At 48.8% G+C, this 23,967-nt stretch overlaps 1 protein-coding gene across 6 annotated transcripts in view; it reads right to left on the reverse strand.

Annotated features, from left to right (window-relative positions):
* The window catches only part of LOC125727879 (roundabout homolog 2-like), a 32,010-nt gene that overhangs the window by 2,225 nt on the left and 5,818 nt on the right, over window positions 1-23,967 (reverse strand). For 2 of the 6 annotated variants that reach the window (XM_049004872.1, XM_049004869.1), the window contains exons 5-20: window positions 22,590-22,755; window positions 22,132-22,298; window positions 21,190-21,311; window positions 16,905-17,136; window positions 16,352-16,476; window positions 15,403-15,574; window positions 14,071-14,247; window positions 11,753-11,779; window positions 9,951-9,993; window positions 5,723-5,850; window positions 5,238-5,498; window positions 4,967-5,086; window positions 4,567-4,723; window positions 3,564-3,797; window positions 2,475-2,710; window positions 453-626 (exon numbers count right to left, since the gene is read on the reverse strand). In XM_049004872.1, coding sequence (XP_048860829.1) covers window positions 453-626; window positions 2,475-2,710; window positions 3,564-3,797; window positions 4,567-4,723; window positions 4,967-5,086; window positions 5,238-5,498; window positions 5,723-5,850; window positions 9,951-9,993; window positions 11,753-11,779; window positions 14,071-14,247; window positions 15,403-15,574; window positions 16,352-16,476; window positions 16,905-17,136; window positions 21,190-21,311; window positions 22,132-22,298; window positions 22,590-22,755 — 2,541 coding nt within the window. The remainder of the gene's footprint in view (window positions 1-452; window positions 627-2,474; window positions 2,711-3,563; window positions 3,798-4,566; window positions 4,724-4,966; window positions 5,087-5,237; window positions 5,499-5,722; window positions 5,851-9,950; window positions 9,994-11,752; window positions 11,780-14,070; window positions 14,248-15,402; window positions 15,575-16,351; window positions 16,477-16,904; window positions 17,137-21,189; window positions 21,312-22,131; window positions 22,299-22,589; window positions 22,756-23,967) is intronic. The other 4 variants (XM_049004870.1, XM_049004871.1, XM_049004873.1 and 1 more) reach the window with 4 other exon arrangements.

Raw genomic sequence — 23,967 nt, forward strand, 5'->3', positions numbered from 1 at the left:
TTAGTGACAGACTCTGACTGAGACCACAGCTCACACCTGGCTGTTATTAAAGCAGGTTCTGTGCTCACTGTGCACACTATGATGTTAGCACGCTGGGGGGGGGGCAGCCAGTTGACCATGGGCCCCCAAAGGTTTTGTTTCTCCCTTCTTTGGAGTTTTTGGTTCCTCTCCCATATTCTCGTCCATATCGCTTTCTTTCCTTCTTCCTTTTATCCATGTTTCAGGCACCGTTTTGTATAAATAATATAACAATGGTTTTTCACACACTCTTGTCTAGTGCCTTGGGGTGACTCTGCTGTGAAAGGCGCTATATAAAAATAAACTCAATTGAATTGAAATATTCTCCACCATGTTAGGTGACACAGGCAGTGAGGAACCATCAATGGACCTACAGATACCTTTGGTATGTGACCCAGACCAGCCAATCAGAGAACCTGCCCTGAAGCCCTTACCGCCTGCACCCATGTCCCGTCGGTGTGGTTCCGTTCCACAATACTCCGGCCGCCCAGCTCTGTTTTTCAGGGCATACTGTGGCTCCCTCTGGTGGCCAAGACTGCGGGATCCCATCATAGTGCCATCTACGAGGGGGGGACTGCCTGGTTGTGGGTGATGTGCGAAACCTTTCCCTGTGGGGGGGGAGCGATAAGAAAGGGTGCCCTCATAACATCAGTATAAACAAGCTAACAATTAGCACTTCGGCAAAACTAATTAATATGTAAATCTAATCAGGAAAGCGGCCATCTTTGGAAAAACAACAATAACAGCGGCAGCAGCAGCATTCATTTACATTTAGCGGATTAGCTGAATCTACCACCTGCTCTGTGTAAGACTTGTACACAGACATGCAAACACAATGCCGGGGTCCAGAGCAGCGTGTCTGGCACACAGAATGGCGGAACACACTCAGTGAGTTTCTCTTCACGCAGGTGTGATGTGCTCAGGCACTGCGCTCCAGCAGACCATCTGCATGATCTGTGCCAACAAAGAGCGTATCGGCACACAGAAGTCAGTCAAAAAGACCATTCAGGAATCTGTGAAACGATGGCTCTCTCCCTCCCTCTGATTCCCTCGCTCTGTTTCCCTCTTTCCCTCCCTCTCTTCCTCCCCGTATTTCACTTGCCATCTTTCCCTTCTTCTGCTCCCTATCCCAGGCTCTCTCCCTCCCTCTCTCTCTCCTTTCTTGATTCTCTTACTATCTTCTCCTATCTCTCTCCACTCCTCGTTTCCTGCCTTTGCTTCTCTCTCCCTTTTCCTCTCTCTCTCCCATTCCCTCCCTCTCTTCCTTCCAGTATTCCTCTGCCTACTTTTCCTTCCCTCCCTTTCCCTCCTTCACTGCATTTCCCTCTGTGTCCCTCTTGCTATCCTTTGCTGCCCCTCTCCTTCTCTCTCCCTCCCATTCCTTACCTCTCTCTCTCTCTCTCTCTCACTTTCCATGACTCTCCTTCTCTCTCCCTCTCCCTTCCTCTCTCCCTCCCTCCCATTCCTCACCCCTCTCCCTCCCTGGCTTTCCCTGCCTCTCCTTCTCTCTCCCTCCCCCCACTCTCCCTCACTCCCTCACCCTCTCAGCCTTTGACTGCTTTGCCTTCTCAAAATTCATGCTCTGTTCCATCTCTTTCTGACAGTACTTATTATAAACCAGCCACATTTGACATGCTAGCGGAATGGGAGAAAATGCAATAGCATGTTAGGTTTGGGCACATTGGCTTCATGGTGAGACACAGTTGCAGAAAAACAACCGAAGCCCAATAATGTGAATTTTCCACAAGCAGAACAAGTCATATGTAGTTTAAGTGACTGCTGGATTTAAAATGACTGGTTCATTTGGACGTGAAGCAAAAATTCAAAGCTCATGCAGTCTGGTGGTGAGCAGTGCTAGATCTGCCTGGGCAGCAAAGTATATACAAACATTCCCCAGGTTACAATGGTACATGTTAGGATATTTCAACTTCACAATGGGCATTCCAATTCCATTCTGTTTTTCACTTTCAGTACATTATTTAATAAATTACATGAGATATTCAATACCTATAAAATAGGCTTTGTGTTAATGATTTTGCCCAGTTAATGTACGTGTTGTAAGCATGTTAAAAGTTTGCTAAGCAAGGCTATGATGTTTGTTAGGTTAGGTGTACTGTATTGAAATGCATTTTCGCCATGATATTTTATCGGAACATAACCCCATTGTAACCCGTGGGACATCTGTAATGAATTAGGCTTACAATTATATGTGATGGACTGTCCAGGTATATATAGGTCTGTCCACAACTGATTCACCTGTGAAGGAGCCATCCAGGTGTATTTAGGATCACCTGTGACTGACTCACCTGTGAAGGAGCCATCCAGGTGTATTTAGGATCACCTGTGACTGACTCACCTGTGAAGGAGCCATCCAGGTGTATTTAGTATCACCTGTGACTGACTCACCTGTGAAGGAGCCATCCAGGTGTATTTAGGATCACCTGTGACTGACTCACCTGTGAAGGAGCCATCCAGGTGGTTCACACTGAGCCCAGGCTCAATGCCGCAGAGTCGGTTGGACAGCTCATAGCCATTGCGCTCTGCCTCATCCTCCTCTTCCTCCTCTTCGTCGTCCTCATCCTCCTCGTCCTCATCCAGGATGTCGCTCTCCAGGTCGGAAGCTAGGGCCCCGGATACATAGCCGACCGGTGGAGCGGGAGTGTGGGGGGGGTTTTGGCTGGTCTGCAGCTGCCTGTGGGAAATAGAAGACGACATGGACGCATCCATAAAACGACTTCACAGAGGATGCCGAGTGGCAGCCTGCATTCTGCGAAAGTTGCCAGCTATACACAACTACTAGTAGGTCTGTGGGACCCACATTGCAACCTGCTTTACAGTACCTTGAACATGAACTCAAATAAGCACTTGCAAAGGTGGCCACATGCTTCAAACAAAACTGACGGAATTGTTGTCATGGTCATATGAGCAGTGACCACCTTTTCTTCTTTGGCATTGTGCACCAAGGATAGAAAAAAGGCAACTAGATCCTGTCAAAATCATAACAATGTATTCCACAGACAGCCCCATTACCCCTCCCCATCTAATCCGTGCTCCTCCCACGTCCCCCAGCCTCTACAATCTCCAGCCCACCTACACACTCTACCACTAAGTGGTGTTTCTTCAATTTTACTGCAATTTTTCTCAAAATAAACCAGGTATAAATCTTCATTTAAAAAGATCCATCAAATACTTTTTGAGTTATCATGTTAATAGTATAAGAGGTTGAGGCTGACCTTTTGTTTGATATCATGAAATGGTGCTGTATCAATTTTGGTGTAATCTGTCTCAATATCTGATAATTTTCAGATCTTCACTCATACAATGTGTCTGCATAGTTTGAAAAATGACCCATCAAAGACTTTTTGAGTTATCATGCTAACAAGAATATGTTGATGGCTGCAGTGAACCAGTCCCTAAACCATATGCATTCCCTGTCCGGGGAATATAATAATACCATATCTTCCTGGAAACGGACTTTAGGTATGATGCTATATGCTATGCATGTCTATGACTTAGGCCACACCTCTCCCTCACTCCTTCCTCACCATGCATGCCGGGCCACGTCCAACTGGTAGGCGCGTGTCAGCTCGTCCAAGTGTGCCTGCAGCGCTGAGTGCATTTCTTCACTGGTGGAGGGACTCAGCGTCACTGGCGCCGGGGAGGAGGCCACGCCCCTGATGGGCGGGGTCGGGACTCGCTCCTCCTCCAGCTCATCTTCCGGTCCCTGGTGCAGGTACGCCTGCTGAGGAAGGGGCCGGTGCAGGCTGTCACCCGTGTACCTGGTGGGAGAGGCGCCGAAGAAGTTGGTCTAATAATACAGGCTGCTCACCATCGCCCCCTACATTCTGCGGTCACATGATAAAATAGATCCTGGGTTAGAAACTGCTTTTTCGGTGAGGTACATCTCAAACACTCCAGCCAAAAATGTCAACTTCCGGAGAAAATTGTGGGATGGCCATCTAACAACCCCCCAATTTAAGTGGGTTTGACATATGCTGTATTTTGCCCTGACCCCTAGGGGGAGAAAGAGGAGGGTGTTGCACATTCATGCTCCAGAATATGACATCATCTTCCTTAAACAAAACGAGTTCCTTACACAAATATGGCCCTCCAATGTATATTAATAAAACCATGAAAGTACTCATCTTTGGGGGGGGGGGGGGTGTACGACAGTCAGACCCTGACAGGAATGAGTGCTTATATATGTGTATGTATCTGTCAGGCCAGTATGTGGCTCAGTGGGTTAGAGCAATGTGTCTGTGTTCAGAAGGTTACCAGCTCAAATCCTGAGTGTGGGGCTATTACCCTCCATCTGCTCCAGGGGCTGCCTGACCCTCGTTTCTCAACTGCTTTGGCTAAAAGTGTCTGCTAAGTCAATTGTAATTCTATAATGTTGTGCGGGTCTGTCCTCCTTTACCACTGCTTTGGTGTGTGTGTGTGTGTGTGTCCATGTATGCCCATCCTTCTGTGTATGGATGTACAGGCAGGCGAGTGTGTGTAGGTGGGTGTGTTTTGCGCGCCGGCCTGTCGTGGTGTAGCCCAGCTTACCCTGGCCCCTCGGGCCCCTGGGCATAGTGCTCCATCTCAGTGCCGGGCAGAGGCTGCATGGGCGGCGGGGGCAGGGGAATGTTAGCCCAGCACGACCCATTGCTCTTCGGGGTCTTGTTCCCACCCTTGGTCCTCTTCTTCTTCCCCCCCTTCCCACCTAAAAAAAATTAGGGGGCAAATGTGAAGGGCGGAGTCTCAAAGTGCCACTCGGTTTGAAGGCAACCCAATAGCCAGCAGAGCAAGTCAAAAAGCAAGAGGGAATGAGGAAGAAGCATTTATTCGTGCACACTGCAGAGAGTCGGCCAATCAGCACTCAGTCTGTCAAGTGGTCCTGCCCCCTAGTGGCGTGCTGTGGAATGATAGGCGAGGATCCCATCCAATACACATGCGGACAACCAACCTGAGAGAGTGCGCTCTGAGCTGTTGTGGGAGCTGCTGCTGCTGAAATCTTGTGATTGGTTGTGAGGGATTCTACTAGACAATCCATCGGCCAATCGGTTGTCGGGAATGAAAAGGAGTGCTGGGGGAGGGGTCAGAGGGCAAAAATCACAGCGGTGTCAGGGCAGCTAGCATGGGCTCATGCACGGCATGCGGTTAGAGCTGCAGGAATGCGGCCAACAGATGCAAACGCGGCGCACGTGTGTGTGTGCTTTCCCTCCAAACACACGTACTGCTGTTGCAGGAGTGGGGATCGCCCAGTGCATAGCCCAAAGTGGAAGCGTCCGGCCGGGCTAGAGGAGGGGCCTTCCAGCGAGGATCGGGCACCTCCACGGACAGCTGGTGGAAGCTGCTGGATTGCAGGATGTGTGCTGTGGCGTAGGGTGTGGCTTGGCTACCGAAGGCCGGCTTGCTGCTGAAGTCTATGCTGCTGTAGATGGCGCCATCAGACAGCATGGTGCTCGTCTTCTCACCCTGGCCAACAGGCAGAAGGTCTGTGGACAGGAGGAGGAGGAGGAGGAGGAGGAGGAGGAGGAGGAACGAGAGGCAGAAGCTCAGCGTGGAGCGAGACGAACAGTTGCTAGTACAGTTGTCACGTTTCTGTGCATCTTGCATCTGTACACAGTGGCTCTCGCCCACACAGAGCGTCACACAGACATATAAAATCACAGTGTCTCCATGCCATTGGACGGCGGAGAATCCTCGCCCCCCCCCTTACCCCCACGGCCGTAGTTTCCAGAATCGCCGGGACCCCCGGCACCGCCGGTCACAGGCAGGCTGGAAGTGGGCCAGGAGTCCGCCAGCCAAGGAAAAGCAGGGCTGCCAGCTTTCAGCAGGCCAGGCCGGCTGCGGGGGGGGGCGGGGGGAAGTGGGGGGGGTGAGCGAGACACACGTTTACTTACAGTCTGGCAATATTTAGTCGTTTAATCATTTACTTAAGCAGCGCAGAGAGCAAAACAGACATAGAATCCAGCCCAAGGCCACGGGGGCCGCTTGCAAACGCCACTCACGCGAACGCCACACTCAAGTGTCACCCCCCCACACCGTGACAAATCGCTACACTACCCATAATTCAGTGGACCGCATGCCTGTGTGGTTGGGAGGGGGTGAAGATTATCACCATCGAGTCAATAAACGGGGGGTTTTTACTGGGCCTCGGGGGGGCAGACAGCCCGCGCCAAATGCTACACATTAGGAACATTAATTTGCTTTCTGAAATTAGCGGACGTTATTGCTGACTGGAGGCCGTCTGTTCAGTGAGCGAGTGCCCCAGTCTGGGTGTGGCTTGGGGATGGACAGGGGCAGCCGCCCACACACCGCGCCGTTCCGATCGCAGGGTATGGCTGCTAGACTGTTGGGCTATTCCATAGAGTGAGCAACGTGGTTTGGCAAAAATACTGCACAAATTGCTATTTTCATAAAACAGCTAAGTATATGGACACACAAACATATAGAGGCTCAAACACACATAGAGAACCTCAAATATACACATATCAAAGAGGCGCAAACCAAGGGCGTATGTTTGGTTGTAACATAGGCAGGGACAAAGTCATCCCCAAACCCCCCACCCCACTAAACACATCCATACCCAAATCAACATCCTTGGCACAAACACACTGACAGTCTCATATACGCATACATTTATAGCTGAACATGCGAACATACAGACAGTCAAACACATGCATGCAGCTCTCTTTGTGGGTGGTATAGGGCTCAGTGGGTGTCCATAATCGGAAGGTCAACGGTTTAAATCCCGGATTCTGCAGAGTGATATCACTGCTGGACCCTTGAGCAAGGACCTTTACCCCTAGCTTCTCCAGGGACTGGCTGAATCTGCTTTCTCTATTGTACGTAGCTTTGTGCAAAAAAAATGCTGAATAAATAAAGGGTATATGAGCCCACCTGTAGGGGGCACCAGTGAGCTTACCATGCAACCTTGGCCCTCCTCTCTTTCCAGCCACGGTCGCCGCTGGCGACAGGCACATACATCACCGCACAGTGGGGGGGGGCATGTCGCGACTCCCCGCAACGACAGCCGGGGATGAATGGTGGGTATAAAGCATGCCTCTCTGTGGTTAATTATCTGAGAAACTGAGACTTCCTCCATCAATGCATCAACAAGTGAGGGAGAGTCTCCGTACGAGTGGAGCACGCTGGGGATATAAATTAGCATCAGCTGCTCACGCACTAGCATCCTGAGTGCAGGCACTAACCCCTGTGATATACACATTAGAGCCCAGGATAAATGTGTTCGTAATTAGCTAGTATTTATTACTTTTCTATGTGCCTGTTACCATCCATAATTCTGTTTGCCCACCTATACCTGTTAGCTTTCATGTCAAATGACTTTATCTTACAGACCGTTCACAATGGCATTTCAGTCAATAAATATACTGGTAGTAAATTTACTTGGGGTATCTCCATCTTTGAAATTAGTTATCATGTTTAGTTAAAATTGAATTTAACACAGATCGTTTCGGTTTAATAAAGCATATATGTCTGAAGACAGGAAGTGAAAATGGCACACACGCTCACAGTGCATGGGCACACACACTCACACACACGCTCACAGTGCATGGGCACACACAGTGCATGGGCACACACACTCACACACACGCTCACAGTGCATGGGCACACACACTCACACACACGCTCACAGTGCATGGGCACACACACTCACACACACGCTCACAGTGCATGGGCACACACACTCACACACACGCTCACAGTGCATGGGCACACACACTCACACACACGCTCACAGTGCATAGGCACACAGTGCATGGGCACACACACTCACACACACGCTCACAGTGCATGGGCACACACACTCACACACACGCTCACAGTGCATGGGCACACACACTCACACACACGCTCACAGTGCATAGGCACACACAGTGCATGGGCACACACACTCACACACACGCTCACAGTGCATGGGCACACACAGTGCATGGGCACACACACTCACACACACGCTCACAGTGCATGGGCACACACACTCACACACACGCTCACAGTGCATGGGCACACACGCTCACACACACGCTCACAGTGCATGGGCACACACACTCACACACACGCTCACAGTGCATAGGCACACACAGTGCATGGGCACACACACTCACACACACGCTCACAGTGCATGGGCACACACAGTGCATGGGCACACACACTCACACACACGCTCACAGTGCATGGGCACACACACTCACACACACGCTCACAGTGCATGGGCACACACGCTCACACACACGCTCACAGTGCATGGGCACACACACTCACACACACGCTCACAGTGCATGGGCACACACAGTGCATGGGCACACACGCTCACACACACGCTCACAGTGCATGGGCACACACGCTCACACACACGCTCACAGTGCATGGGCACACACACTCACACACACGCTCACAGTGCATAGGCACACAGTGCATGGGCACACACACTCACACACACGCTCACAGTGCATGGGCACACACACTCACACACACGCTCACAGTGCATGGGCACACACACTCACACACACGCTCACAGTGCATAGGCACACACAGTGCATGGGCACACACACTCACACACACGCTCACAGTGCATGGGCACACACAGTGCATGGGCACACACACTCACACACACGCTCACAGTGCATGGGCACACACAGTGCATGGGCACACACACTCACACACGCTCACAGTGCATGGGCACACACAGTGCATGGGCACACACGCTCACACACACGCTCACAGTGCATGGGCACACACACTCACACACACGCTCACAGTGCATGGGCACACACGCTCACACACACGCTCACAGTGCATGGGCACACACGCTCACACACACGCTCACAGTGCATAGGCACACACAGTGCATGGGCACACACACTCACACACACGCTCACAGTGCATGGGCACACACACTCACACACACGCTCACAGTGCATGGGCACACACACTCACACACACGCTCACAGTGCATGGGCACACACACTCACACACACGCACACACACACACGCTCACAGTGCATAGGCACACACAGTGCATGGGCACACACACTCACACACACGCTCACAGTGCATGGGCACACACAGTGCATGGGCACACACACTCACACACACGCTCACAGTGCATGGGCACACACAGTGCATGGGCACACACACTTACACACGCTCACAGTGCATGGGCACACACAGTGCATGGGCACACACGCTCACACACACGCTCACAGTGCATGGGCACACACACTCACACACACGCTCACAGTGCATGGGCACACACGCTCACACACACGCTCACAGTGCATGGGCACACACGCTCACACACACGCTCACAGTGCATAGGCACACACAGTGCATGGGCACACACACTCACACACACGCTCACAGTGCATGGGCACACACACTCACACACACGCTCACAGTGCATGGGCACACACACTCACACACACGCTCACAGTGCATGGGCACACACACTCACACACACGCACACACACACACGCGTGCACATACACACACACACACGTGCGCACACAGAGACACACAAACGCCTACACACACACGCACACACACACGTGCACACACACACACAGACACATGCGTGCACACACACGCACACACACACGCACACACACACGCACACAGTTCTAGTAGTAATCTGCCTCTCTGCCTTCCTCTGTTTGCGATGACGGTATACTGCCTCACAGGGGTGGTTCAGGTCAGACAAAATCCAAGACTTAGCCTATAAATCATATGACAGGGATGGCAATTGTGAAGGGGCTTCTCTAAAAGCATTGAGGGCTTTAGCCTTGTAAGCCCCCCGCCTCACCCACGCTGCCTTGGGCACGGTTGCATCACTGTTGAGTTAGAACGAGGCAAAGTGAGGCGTCCCCTGTACAGCAGAGATTACCACCTCTACTGAGAAATCCCAGCAGAGGTGTTCTTACCTTCCGCCACCCATCAGGCCTCTCTCCCCTCGCTGGAATGTCACTGCGGAGAGACAGGACACGTGTCAGCCCAGCACCTGTGGTCCTCAGGCTAACCAGGTGACCTCCATAACCATTCCCGCTAGATGCCCACATTCCCAGTAAGAGACATCTCTCAGCTGGCAAACTGTCTCCAAATGACCAGGGCGGCAAAATAGGTTTATTTTGTAACGTGTGATGAGACTGACAGCGTGAGCGTCTATCAGACCTGTCAGGAGGATCGCCAGGGGCAACGGTGACTGCTGAGGTGATGTCACAGATAATGCAGGCCACATCGGCGGTAACCGATGTTCTGGCAGCAGTTTTGGAGGTCACCCCACAAACCAGTGTGCAAGGCAAGGAGAAGGCGGTGATGGTGGGAAAACTGTGAGGAATCTGCCAGGTGTACATCGCGGGTGAAGATTAAAAAGAAGCCAGTGAACATTCCTGGAGGGGAATACCTTCCTTACGCCCCCTTATGTGCTGAGAGTGACAAGAGATAAAAGCTACAGGTGAGAGGAGAGACAGGCCAAGGAGAAACTGAAAGAAAGCAGACGGTGGTCAGAGCCATGGAGGAACAAATGCTTTTTTTTTGTTCTTAATTCTGTCCATGATGTATGTTCCATGACCACATGGACCATAACATCACACAGGAGGTCAGGTGACCATAAATGGCCAATCAAAAGACAAAGACTGAAGTTGAGGGAAGAATTAGTAAGGTGATTAAGGAAATGCTGGTGATTCACAACCCTGCAGGGGTGAGGTTAGTTAATTATGGGTTGCTTTAGTGAAATATCCAGCCAGATGTTATAAGCAACTAAAAAGCAGAGCCAAGCATCATGAGTGTGCTTCCAGGTGACATAACTGTGGAGCGTGAGAGAGCTCGTTGGCAAGACGACATCAACAGTAATGCACGCAGATATTTGACAAACCATATAACTGCTGTCAAAGTCAAGGGTGACGCTACAGCTTAGGACCAGACCAGAGATCAAACCTCCGATTATCCTGTCCAAGATCTTTTCAAATACGACTTGAAATGACTGGACATCACCAGTGAACAACCTACTCTGACGAGAGAGTTCCATCAGACAAACATGCAACGCCTTTAACAGGGAGCAGCCCCCTTCAATAAGGAGACCTGCAGGCCGCAGGCCGGGCCGCACCCAGAAAGGTCAGACTCGGCTTTCTTCCAAAGCCCCAGAGAACATCCATGTATCTTCATATACTGACTCATCGAAAACTGGCTCACATAACCTCAAGTCATTGATTAAGCCATTTGAATTTGTTGGCTTAAGCTGAATGTTTGCTCAATGACATTGTGAAATTCAACTACGACAATGTTTGTTTTTCCTTCCACAGAAGGACATCTTTTTTTGTTCCAGATCTAATCAGCACATTTAAAAATACCATAAAGCTTTTTTTCTGCATTTCTGTATAATAAGCAAGGCAGCTGCAATTCCATTCAAGGAGGAGAACCAGAGACATTCATCAGCTGGATCACAACACCCTGTGGGTCTAATTCACAGGTCTCAAAGAATGCTATGGCCATAGAAATACATCTACTAGAATGAGGCTACTTATAAAAACGCAATATAAAATGGCTGTAGAGCCAAATGGCCATGTGTTAGAAAGCTTCCGTGAACCTGAGAAGAGTACGCAACAACTGAGGTGGTTTTTATTTCAGAACGTCCCATATCTTTTTGGATAAGATAGGTTTATGAAATTCTTCTGGCCAGTCTAGTAGATCTATATCTATGGTTAGGACAGGGACAGATGAGCAGTACCTGCACGGGTGAAGGTGAAGGACTGAACTGCAAAACAAGAAGACAGAGAGATTGAATGTTACAAGCCTGCAGTGATCAGCCTTTTCACTTCGGAACCTGTGCAAGCTGGAGGTGGGGCATGGTTTACAGTGGGAGGGGCCTCTCCAGAAACCCTGTCCATATCATGGGACAGAGCCTGAAGAAAGCGGTCACCCCGAAGCTCAAAGGGGTGTGCAGATACACTGAATGGCAACGAAAACAGACAACAAGGAAACATGGATGCAGACAATATCACACTGGAATGGGTGAAGAAACCATTCAGAAACCGCCATGTCTGTTTATGGTAGAATGAAGTCAAATGACACTGAGAAATCTTCCTTCAAACATACACAGAGGTAGAGCATAACCCTCTTATTTTCAGCATCTAGGTGGACCAAAGACCCAAGAGCTGAAGCAACCTGAGTCCAAAAATGAAACATAAGACAGTCTCAGTCTGAGATGAGTCCTACCACATACAGTATATACCTCTGAAGGTTTAAGTCTGTGCTGTGTCCTACCACATGTAGACCTCTGAAGGTTTAAGTCTGTGCTGTGTCCTGCCACATGTAGACCTCTGAAGGTTTAAGTCTGTGCTGTGTCCTGCCACATGTAGACCTCTGATGGTTTAAGTCTGTGCTGTGTCCTGCCACATGTAGACCTCTGATGGTTTAAGTCTGTGCTGTGTCCTGCCACATGTAGACCTCTGATGGTTTAAGTCTGTGCTGTGTCCTGCCACATGTAGACCTCTGATGGTTTAAGTCTGTGCTGTGTCCTGCCACATGTAGACCTCTGATGGTTTAAGTCTGTGCTGTGTCCTGCCACATGTAGACCTCTGATGGTTTAAGTCTGTGCTGTGTCCTGCCACATGTAGACCTCTGATGGTTTAAGTCTGTGCTGTGTCCTGCCACATGTAGACCTCTGATGGTTTAAGTCTGTGCTGTGTCCTGCCACATGTAGACCTCTGATGGTTTAAGTCTGTGCTGTGTCCTGCCACATGTAGACCTCTGATGGTTTAAGTCTGTGCTGTGTCCTGCCACATGTAGACCTCTGATGGTTTAAGTCTGTGCTGTGTCCTGCCACATGTAGACCTCTGATGGTTTAAGTCTGTGCTGTGTCCTGCCACATGTAGACCTCTGATGGTTTAAGTCTGTGCTGTGTCCTGCCACATGTAGACATCTGATGGTTTAAGTCTGTGCTGTGTCCTGCCACATGTAGACCTCTGATGGTTTAAGTCTGTGCTGTGTCCTGTCACATCCGATGTGCGTTCCATGGCATATGGGCTCTAAATGATTAAGTCCATGATACATTAGCACTGTAATACATGCACACAGCCCCATGGTTGGAAAGCCAGCCACAGACACACATGGGGTGAAAGCCCAACAAACAGACCCCCCCCCCTATAAGACGGCCCCCGATACCTAGACAACAAAAAAAAAACCCTAAATATAGAAACAGTTTCAACGATATGAATAAATAATTGTATCCTCGTCATCCCCCGTCGAGAGCATGGTGATTGTAATGCAAACCACCATACGGCTATGAGGTTCCGTCACTATGGCGAATCATTACCCCTCAGGAGACTGCCAAACATCTCCCCTTATAGGCTAAGAATAAATTAGCCAGTCATGTCCGAACAATAGGACCCCCGGCTCCTGAGTAATGGGTACAGAATTGCATTTCCTAACTCAAACACAAGATTGCAATTTGTCCTGATTTGGGGGTGGGAGTCAGGTCTGCTCCAGTTCAGAATCAATGCACTGTTGGGCATATTAGGCTAAAGAGCCTATCGAAGCGAATGTAACACCTTTCACCCGAGCACCTGTGCGTCTTCGTGTCGGAGCACATTAAGCCAGGCACAGAGTCCAGCACACAGCACACAGACAGGGATGGCCTGCATTTGCATTTTGTATCAGAGATCATTTGGGTTCTGACCCACACCTGTGCATCTCGGTTTACTTGGATCCTGTCCCGCCCTGATGTGTTTCAGTTTGTTTGGGTCCTTTCCCACATCCATGTGTTTCGGTGTGTTTGCATCCTGTCCCACAATCATGTGGCTTGATGTGTTTGGGTCCAGTCCCAGTACCATGTGCTTTGGTATGTTCCCATATGTTTCATAAACTGTATGTTTCATTTTGTTTGTGTCCAGGCCCACAGCCCTGTGTTCCGGTTTGTTTGTGTCTAGTCCGACACCTGTAAGTTTCAGTTTGTTTGGGTCCTGTCCCACATCCGTGTGTTTTGGTTTGTTTGGGTCCTGTCCCACACCCATCCGTTCCAGTATGTTCGGGTTTGGTCCAGCTCACCTGCATAGTTACTCAGGCCCTTCCTCTTCTTCCTCCTCCAATAAAGCCAGGTGCTGAAGCCCATGAGCACAATCCAGCAGGCGCCCCCAATGCCAGCGATGAAGGCTGGCTGCTTTACCACGTCCGAGAGGCTGCTCTTCTCCTCCCCACCAGGCACCACCTCTTTGGAGTCTTTACCTGGCGGAGGGGGGGGGGTGCAGTATATATCATTGTGAGTGTGGGAATGGATTCTCCAAAGAGGTATAATCAAATACCTCAGTGACCAATCTGGTCTAATCAGGAACCTCACTCATTGGTCAGTTTCGATTTCAATTCTATTAATAAAACAATTGGTGTGTTTCATGTAATACTGTAATACATCTGTGCTCAGGGATGCTTGACACACTGCTGCACACCGACAAAAAGTGTGAAAGAAAAACAAGCAACTGGCCAGACATCCAGCTGCAGAACGAGAGAAGCGACGCAACAGCGCAGCTGTGAGCACAGCACCGTGCCCTAAATTATCATGTCTCACACGCAAATAAACAGCGTCAGCTTCTCCCGCTCGCAATGGACAGGGAGCAGACGGGTCCCAGTGACCATCAGCTCGAAAGGTGCAGAGGGACCCCTGACTCTACACGCTCACAGCGCACTGCGAAATTACTGCAGCGGCCCGTCGGGGAACAGAACCCCTGATCTCCGTGTTAAGCCTCCACTCCTGTAGCATCTAACACGTCTCTTTTGTGGGGATTACATTAGGAGCCCGGGGCCCAGACCCCTCGCCCTCTCCTTCCACAACTGTGGACTTCATTTTCAGTCCTGTAATTAGTCCAGCCATTAACTCATTATGACCTTATTACGGTTTTTAAATAAACAAATCAGAGTTAATAATTGCTGTGTAAATATAAATTTAATTACAACAATTTAATTACTAATTAATTGGGGGCAGTCTGTGGCTCTAAGACTGTGTGTCTGTGGTCGTTGGTTCAAATCCTAGAGTCAACTGAGTGATGTCACCTTTGGGCCCTACAGCAAGGCCTGTACCCCCCAGTTGCTCCAGGGACTGACCTTGGAATTTTCTAAAATGGATAAAAGCATCTATTAAATAAATCAAATGTATAAAAAATTGTAATTAGCAATCATGAAAATATGTCGCATCCTTTTTGGACTTTAGCTCACAGAGTAGATTGGTGGTTTATATTTTTGAGGATACTAAATGAAGGCTGATTCTAGGACTTGGACCAACAACCAATAGATCAGACATGATGAACCACCGAGATACTAAATGGACAAACACTAGCAAACTCACCTCTCACGCCACCTAACCCAACCACCCACCCTGCCTCCCCTCACCTATGAGGACTGGTCGCGGTTCACTCCGCACCCCCACGCCGGCGCTGGTGGTAGCAGCCACTTCCACGCGATACTGCACCCCTGGCTGCAGCCCCCCCAGCACTACTGAGCGGATGGCAGCATCCACAGTCTTGTTCACGTGGAAACGCGTCTCGTTCGCCAGACACCAGATCTGAGGGTGGGGCCGGGGGGGGAGGAGCCAGGTTAAGCCAAAGGGAGTTGATTGGCTATTTATGACCTGACAAGGAGGGCGTTAACATCAGCAACAACATGCCAGGGAAAGCCAGGGATGTCCGACAGCACAGAAAATAGTCTTACTATAGTTATCAAGAAAAAAAATCACATTAATCATATTGTAAAGAACATTAGGGTCCAAACCCAAATCGACCAACATTAAACACTGAAGCAGGGAGACAACAGAGAAAGACGTAGCACACTGAGACAGGTTACAAAATAGTTATAACACGAGTAAATGGAAACATGGTAAAAACAGAGTAAATACCGTATTTACACCAAATACACTGTATTTACAGGAAAAGGGTGTAGTGTCTGATAACTCATATACACACTTGGTAACAGGCTTTAGACTGGTGGGCTTTTCCTTTCCGTAGCTGGAGAACTGGGAGATGGCTGGCTTTTAATTTTCATTACAAACCTCTTCTCTGACATGATTGGTCCAACTGGTGGTTAATTAGCAGCCCTATCCGCGGGGGGCTCTGTGTGTCCGCCACATCTATAACACGGCGTGTTCCTGAACTCTCAGCACAAATACGGGCAGCATCCGGAGACGCACTTCATCACCGCGGAAAGCGTCAGAAACACTAATATGAGCGGATTTGCTGAGCAGATACAAAAGAGGTTGGGAAGGCAGCGCGTACGTGGCCCTGCAGGAATTCACCGAGACCCCCGTTTTAGGCTGGGGGGTGGCGGGGGGGGGGACATGGGGCACCTTGTACTCCTGGATGATGCCGTTCTGGTGGTCGGCGGGCGGGGGGTCCCAGGAGATGCTGATGGAAGTGCTGTTGTGGCTCCCCAGGGTGACGACGGTCACCTGCTGAGGAGGAGCGCTGGGGGCTGGAGACATAATGAGCCAATCAGAGTCCAAGCCCAGCACCCATTATTACATCACTGTGTCCAGCTGTCCAATTAGAATGACCTATTCACACAGCTATATGTATGTGTGTATGATATATTATATATAAAATTTCAGTGCATGGAAACTGTACTATCCATCCATCAGTCCACCGTCTAGCCACTAATCCTGGTCAGGGTCATGGGGGTGGGGGAGAGGGGGGCGCTGGAGCCTATTCCAGGCAGCACACACGAACACATTCACACATACAATTATACATTGTGAGCAATTCAGAGACCCCCCATGTATAGCATAAAATATTCAAATGCTGCTTACGCAGATTATACTATATTTCACATATTACACTGGTAACCACTGATGCATTGTTCACTATCCCAGTATCTGATGGAAATCCAGGCCTCTTCCCCACCTTCCTCCGCAGTGCGGCCAGTCTTAGACTCGCTGTCGGCCCCCTGGAAGTCATTGAAGTAGGGACGGGCCTTGATGTCATAGACCACGCCCTTCCTGAGACCGGAGAGCACCACACTGCGCTCAGAGGGCGGGGTCACATCCTGGCCCTGCCAGGGCCCGGGGGCTGGTAGGCCCGAGGCCTGGCGGTATAGGACACGGTAGCCCTGAATGAAACGCGTCTGCTGGTCCACCTGAGCAGGGGGAAAACCAATCAAGATGTGGATGAGGTGGAAGGGGAGGAGCCTCTATACAGAGGGGGCGGGGGTAAGGGGTTACATAACAGGAAGTACATTAAGGTAATTCACATATAGACTGCAAGAAGAGCAAAAATGGATGTAAAAATAAAGTATGAAGAATACAGAAAGTATAAATGGTTATAGGGACAGCAGAAGCAGCAGCAAAGGACAGAAAAGGGAGGAACCAGACTACAAGTGCATGTCTCAGCAGGTCACCTGATCCCAGCCAAACCCAGGATGGCTTCGCCATGGCGACCACAGAGACGTGCATCCCTCTCACAGCCCGTCCCACCACTGCGGCCGACGCCCTCTGCTTAATTAACGCCCATCAGGAGGGCGGCACGCCTAAGCGGCCCCGACTCTGCGGTCCTCCAATGAAAATGCCTGCCGCAATACGATTCGTCTTCATGAATCACAAACCTGGGTGATAGGAATTGGGGGGGGGGGAGTGTCCACAGGCAGGGGGCGCCGGCGAGCAGCTCCAAAGGCAACACTCTGCCCTGTACAGTTTAATGGATGCGGGCATCAAAGGAATAAGTCACTGTAATGGCCTGTAAACCGTGGGAGAAGATGGCCAGGGCTTTTAAGAGGAATACAAAATGATACGTTTTCACTAGGAAAATAAATCAGCTGAGTGCTTTCGCCGTTTGTGTTTACAATCCCCTAATTGAATGATTCGGGAATATAAAAGCTTTACTTTTCTAACTTACTGATTGCTCCGCCACAGTTAGTGTTAATAAAATAAATGAGATTCTGTGTGTGTGTTACTGTGTGTGTGTTACTGTGTGTGTGTGTACGTATGTATATGTGTGATTTCCTGCCTCCCCGCTGCGTTTTGCTGTTCGCCTATAAATGACGTGCATCATGCCACTATTTCCGTGCCGATCGCTCACAGGAAGTGCCCGATCGCTCACAGGAAGTGCCCGATTGCTCACAGGAAGTGCCCATGAATGAACAGGAAGTCACACCTGCTTTATCAGGGTGATGGTACAGTCCCATCGGTTACGGTCATGACTGAGCAACAAATTAGCAAGCGCCAGTCCTAGTCCTTCTCTGAAGGATGTCGAATTCACGATGAACAGCATTTTATTTTTCATTAAGGAACACAAAAGCTGCGGTGGATTCCATCGACTTTTACACATTAGAGTATTAGCATGTCAACCGTGTGACAATGAAGAGTAACTGACCGACCACAAAACTGAGGTTTGAGTTTGATGTAAATTACTGTATAACCATTAAGCAGTAACTTTCACAAAGGATGATCTACAGCAGAGGCATTAGGACGTGATTTATTCCCCTTGATGACACAAAGCATTTACATCTACTGTGTGCCACTCGCGCAGAATGTTCTGGAAGGAGGGCATCGCCAATGGCCCCTTGGGGAACAGGGCCTCAGGAGAGAGGAGAGTGGATACCCAGGGTCTTTGTCCGAGGCAGCCATATCAGCTCATGGCTCCCTGCCATACCTGCAGATATCAGGCTCCCAGATGTTGAGTCCACAGCTCTGAGCTTCCAAACCCAGCAAAAAATTACAAATATTAATTTCCAATCTATCTATCTATCTTTAGTGATAGATCCATCCATCCAGCCATCCATAGCTAAACTGGAATAAAGACCCAAATCTGTCTTAAACTGCCTTAGTTATACAGTGACACACGGCTCTCGGAAATCAGTTGCCCTCCAGAACCTGAGGCCGGCCATGTCTCCCAGTGCTATTACGGGGGGGGCATCTGTGTAAGAGTGTTACTCAAGTGTATACGGCGCTGTGTGATGGGGGCTCGTTTACAAGTGAGGTCATCAGCAGATCTTAAGCAGGATCCTCCAGTTCAATTCAGCTTCATCTGGTGCTTCTCCCAACACAGTCCTAGGAAATATTCAACAACAACCACAGATCCAAATCTAGGTGTGAAATCGCGACTCCGAAGAGCTGGCCAGCCCAAGGAGACAGAAGAATCGAGGGACAGATTTTCCTGGGTCAGACCTGCATGTGGAAAGCGTGACAGCGTCGAGATGCAGAGCAAGCATCTCCCCACCGTCTGGACAGAATGCTGAGCGAGCTGAACTTAGACCCCGTCCAAGGAGCATTTAAACAAAGTGTCAAAACATCAGGAAAATCCCGCTAGCGCCAGCAGAATTAAAGAGGTGGATACTGATGTGGGGATTGTGTACAAGCTGTTAGACTCGCCAGGATAAATCTAGGGGGAGGCACACCTGCACTCACACGTTCAGCACCCACAGGAGGGTCTTTGTATCCTGCAGAAGAGCTGCGTCGGTCTTGTCTACGAAACCTCAGCGCTCCTTCAGCCCGGAGCGGTGCCGGGAGGGTCATCAGTGAGGATGCTGTATCCCCAGAGCACCAGAGCGTACCTTTCAATCCGCCCATGCATCAGGGAGGAAGTAATGCCATCACGTCAGACACGGTTCATGAGCTGACAGGAAGTGTGTCACCCTCCTTAATGGGGATCAAGGCTGAGGCTGCGGCTCTATCAAGGCTACATTTTTGTTCTCTGTATGCAGTGCTGGGTAACCGGGATCAAACAGTCATGCTACTGTACAATACGAGTTATATTAATATTAATAATGCAAGGGTGCAGTGGAGCATTTACATCTGATATCAGCGTGCCAGGGCATTGCTGGTGGTGTGTCCTTGTTTTTCATGGCAGAAGCACAATCATTTAGTATTCAGAAATTACAGACAGCCCTTACAAATGTCCTTCAAAGTCAGTACTTATAGATATCCTTCACAGACAGCCCTAATAGATGTCCTTCAAAGTCAGTCCTTATAGATGTCCTTCACAGACAGCCCTAATAGATGTCCTTCACAGACAGCCCTAATAGATGTCCTTCAAAGTCAATCCTTATAGATGTCCTTCACAGACAGTGCTTAGAAATGTCCTTCACAGACAGTGCTTAGAAATGTCCTTCACAGACAGCCGTAATAGATGTTCTTCAAAGTCAGTACTTATAGATGTCCTTGACAGACAGCCTTAATAGATGTCCTTCAAAGTCAGTCCTTATAGATGTCCTTCACAGACAGTGCTTAGAAATGTCCTTCACAGACAGCCGTAATAGATGTCCTTCACAAACTGTGCTTAAGGATGTCCTTTACAGACAGTCCTTATCGATGACTTTCAAAAACAGTCCTTATAGATGTCCTTAGACAGCCTTGCAGATAACCATGACAGGCAAATCAGGCAGGTGTTCATCACAGACATCCCTTATAGATTTCCATCACAGAACGCTCCTATAGATGACCTTCACAAACCGTAGATTTCCTTCACAGACAGCCTTTATAGATGCCCTTCGCAAACAGCCCTTACAGATGTTATTCACAAACAATCTATGCAGATGTGCATCGCTGGCAGTTAACCGTCTTATAGCTAACCAACACAGACAGCTCGTAAAGATATCTGTCGTGTTGTTGTGCTGTCAGAAAGCATTGCTTTCGGTTCGTGCCTCAGCTGTTAATTCAGCCCTGGATTTTCGGATGATGACCCTGATCTGGAATATAAAAAACTGCTATATTCTCACCATGCTAGGAGTATGTGATGTGTGTGTGTGTGTGTGTGGGAGGATTATTGCTGTTATTAGTGTAATTAAGCTGCTTTTTTGAATAGTGAGAAAAAAGAGGGCAGGTCTTTTGCTGTAAAAGAGGAAAATGTGAAGAATTGATTACAACTCCATTTATGCAAAAAAAGACTTAAAAAAACATGTTGAGAACTCCAGGTATGAGATATTTCCTGGTCACTTCGTAGCTGGACAAATATATATATATATATAAGAAGTAAGAGTCAAAGGTAAGAAAAGATCAGAATGGAACGGAAAGGAACAGAATGGAGTGGAACTAAGTGGAACAGAACCACAGAAAACAGAAGAGTAGGAAAAGCCATGAAAATATATATACATTTTATATAAAGTTTATACAAATAGAAGCACAATGGGGTCTTCAGTCATTGTCTCGCTCTGCCTCCTCCACATCACTGTGAGATCTGCTGGGTTGCGACTCACCGTCCATGTAACCTGGATGGCAGTAGCGCTGACGACCTGGGGGTCATGTAAATGAATGACCACCTCTCCCAGCTCCTTCTGCACTTGCCGGTGGTCCACACCTTGTGCAGGGGGGCTTGGGTCTGACCGGGAATGGGAGGGTGAGAGTCAATTCCATAAAGAAATGAATAAGACCAAGCACATACCCAGTCGATCTGCTTGTGGCACTAACTCACTTATTAAGGCAGTACCAGTTAAAAGTTGAGACATGCCAGGCTGCCTACAAAGGAGAGTGATAGTGTCGCGTCACATGACCTGGCCACCTGACCTGGCCACCTGACCTAAACACAGTAGAAATGATTTTGACCTGAGAGTGATGGAAAGCGGCCAATAACTGCTCAGTATATGTGGGACCTCCTTCAGGACAGCTGGACAAGCATCCCAGGAGGCCACCTCATGGAACTGGCGTAGAGGGGACAGTGAGCTCAGCCAGTGCCGGGGGCAACTGGGGTTAAGGGTCATACACAAGGATCTGAGGTGGGATCATTCTTCTGACCACAGGATTTGAACTTGCAACCCTCAGAGTTCCAACCTACAGAGCTGCCCCCTCAACAAATTATTATTTTTTGTTTAATACGTTTTTGGCCAGTGCATAATTACGTATATATTATTAGTTTTTATGTCTATAATTATTCTAAAATGTAGAGAATGATACAAATAAACCTTTCTATGGGTAGGCATGTCCAAACTTTTAACTAGTACATTTAATTTTTCTGATACTTTTATCCAAACCAACTTACTGCAGAAACAACAGTTACAATTTACGAGTGATTCATAGGATTTAAACCCACAACTTTTGCATCATGAGTACACTGCTCTAATTGTCGAGCTACTCCAACTGCCTCCTGTCTCCTAGCATTGTGATTTCCAGCAGCCCCCTCCCCTCGCAGCGGCCAGACCCACCCTGCGTGCGGACTGGCTGGGACACGGGACTGGGGTCCCCCAGACCCCGGGCGCTGGCAGCACGAACGATGAACAGGTATATGGTGTTGGGTCTCAGGCCACGCACTGTGTGCTGTGTGGCCCTGACACGCTCCGCCACCGTCTGCCAGCTGTTACTCACCGACTGGCTGAAAGGCAAAGAGGCATTGTGTGGATCCGTCAGCCTATTAAACAATTAGTTAATTAATCTGTCAGCCAATCCTATGATCAATCTCGTAGTTAAATAAGTCTACTTAAAGGGCCTAAAATACCTTGAAACATCAACTTACAGATGCTCCTCAACTTACGATGAGGTTACGCTCTGATGAAACCCTTTGTTAGGGGAATTGTGTTACGTTCATATTCGATTAATCAAATTATAGATAGATAGATAGATAGATAGATAGATAGATAGATTTGAGGAAAATGCGAGCAGAAACCTAAACGCTTCGATGATGTATAGTGAGATGGCCGACGCTCCCGCTGCCCCTGGTTGCCACGACAGCGACACGCTGCTCCTGGTGACATCGGTGACCTGCGGCTTGGACGGGGGCCCAGGGAGCTCGCTGGCATCATAGGGAACGGAAGAAGTGGTCCCACCAGATTCTGGAAGGGGGGGAGGGGTTGGAAATATGTGAAATTATGAATCCTTTTGAAAATCGCAATTGATCGGCACAATGTCAAAATAGCAAGTTATTATCACATTGTGGGGACATTTGGTCCCCACAATGTAATGATACATATATAATCCCCACACACACATTATGTAGGGACTAGCCATTGACTCCTATTGTGCGTTTATAGAAACCATTCAGCATAGCTCTGCTGAATCGATGCATCATGCTGTTATATAGCCCTCCTGTTGGCTTTAACAAGTCATTCTCCTCTGACCTCTCTGCTTAACAAAGTGCTTTCAGCCACACGACCACCAGTGACCGGACACTTTTGGTCTATTGCACCATTCTGTACAAATTCTCGATACTGTAATGGGTGGAAATGGCAGGATAGTGACCATTTCGGAGATACTGGGACTCCCAAGCCCAGCGTAGCACGCAGATCTGAGATGTTCAAACCCTAACAATGCAGTACCGAAACCGCATATATTCTCATAATGTATTGCTTGAGGGAACAAGCTGTTTGCGTTCTCGAGAAGATGCAGCTAGCGGCCGCTGAGCACAGATACTGCGCGTGCAGTGCTGGAACGTTTGGGAACCTGTATAATCACTCTGTTTCTGCATTAATGACTTAAAATGTGATCACATTGAACAAATCACATACAATATATTTGTTCCTCTGTTCATTGAGGAAAATGATCCAATATTACATATTTGTGTGTGGGACAAAGTATGTGAACTGGCTGTCAGTAATCGGTGTCCCCCATGTGCAGCAATGGCTTCAAGCTAAACATTTCAGGTAACTGTGTCATTAGTCCTGTGTCATTTAGTCCTGCACGTTCCTCCTTAAGGAACAACTTCAAATCAGGGATGTTGGTGAACTTCCTCACATGCAATTCTAGCAATGCAAAGGTGTGTGTGTGTGGGGGGGGGGCGGTTTGCATAGATCACATTTGGGGACCAAAATGTCCCCAAATGCGGTAAAACCTGAAATTTCCCTACTTGTGGGGACACTTCTTCAGGTCCCCATTTGGATGACCTCAGTTTTATAAAAATCTGTGAATGCAATCAAAAAAATAAAAATGCCAAAAGTCTTGTATTTTGGTTGGTTGCTTGTGGTTAAGGTTAGAGATGGGTGGGGGTTAAGGGTGTCGTGACTGGGATTACGGTTCTTCCCATAGAAATGAATGGACGGTCCCCATTT

The sequence above is a fragment of the Brienomyrus brachyistius genome, unplaced genomic scaffold (genome assembly GCF_023856365.1).
Source record: "Brienomyrus brachyistius isolate T26 unplaced genomic scaffold, BBRACH_0.4 scaffold123, whole genome shotgun sequence".
NCBI classification, from domain to species: Eukaryota; Metazoa; Chordata; class Actinopteri; order Osteoglossiformes; family Mormyridae; genus Brienomyrus; species Brienomyrus brachyistius.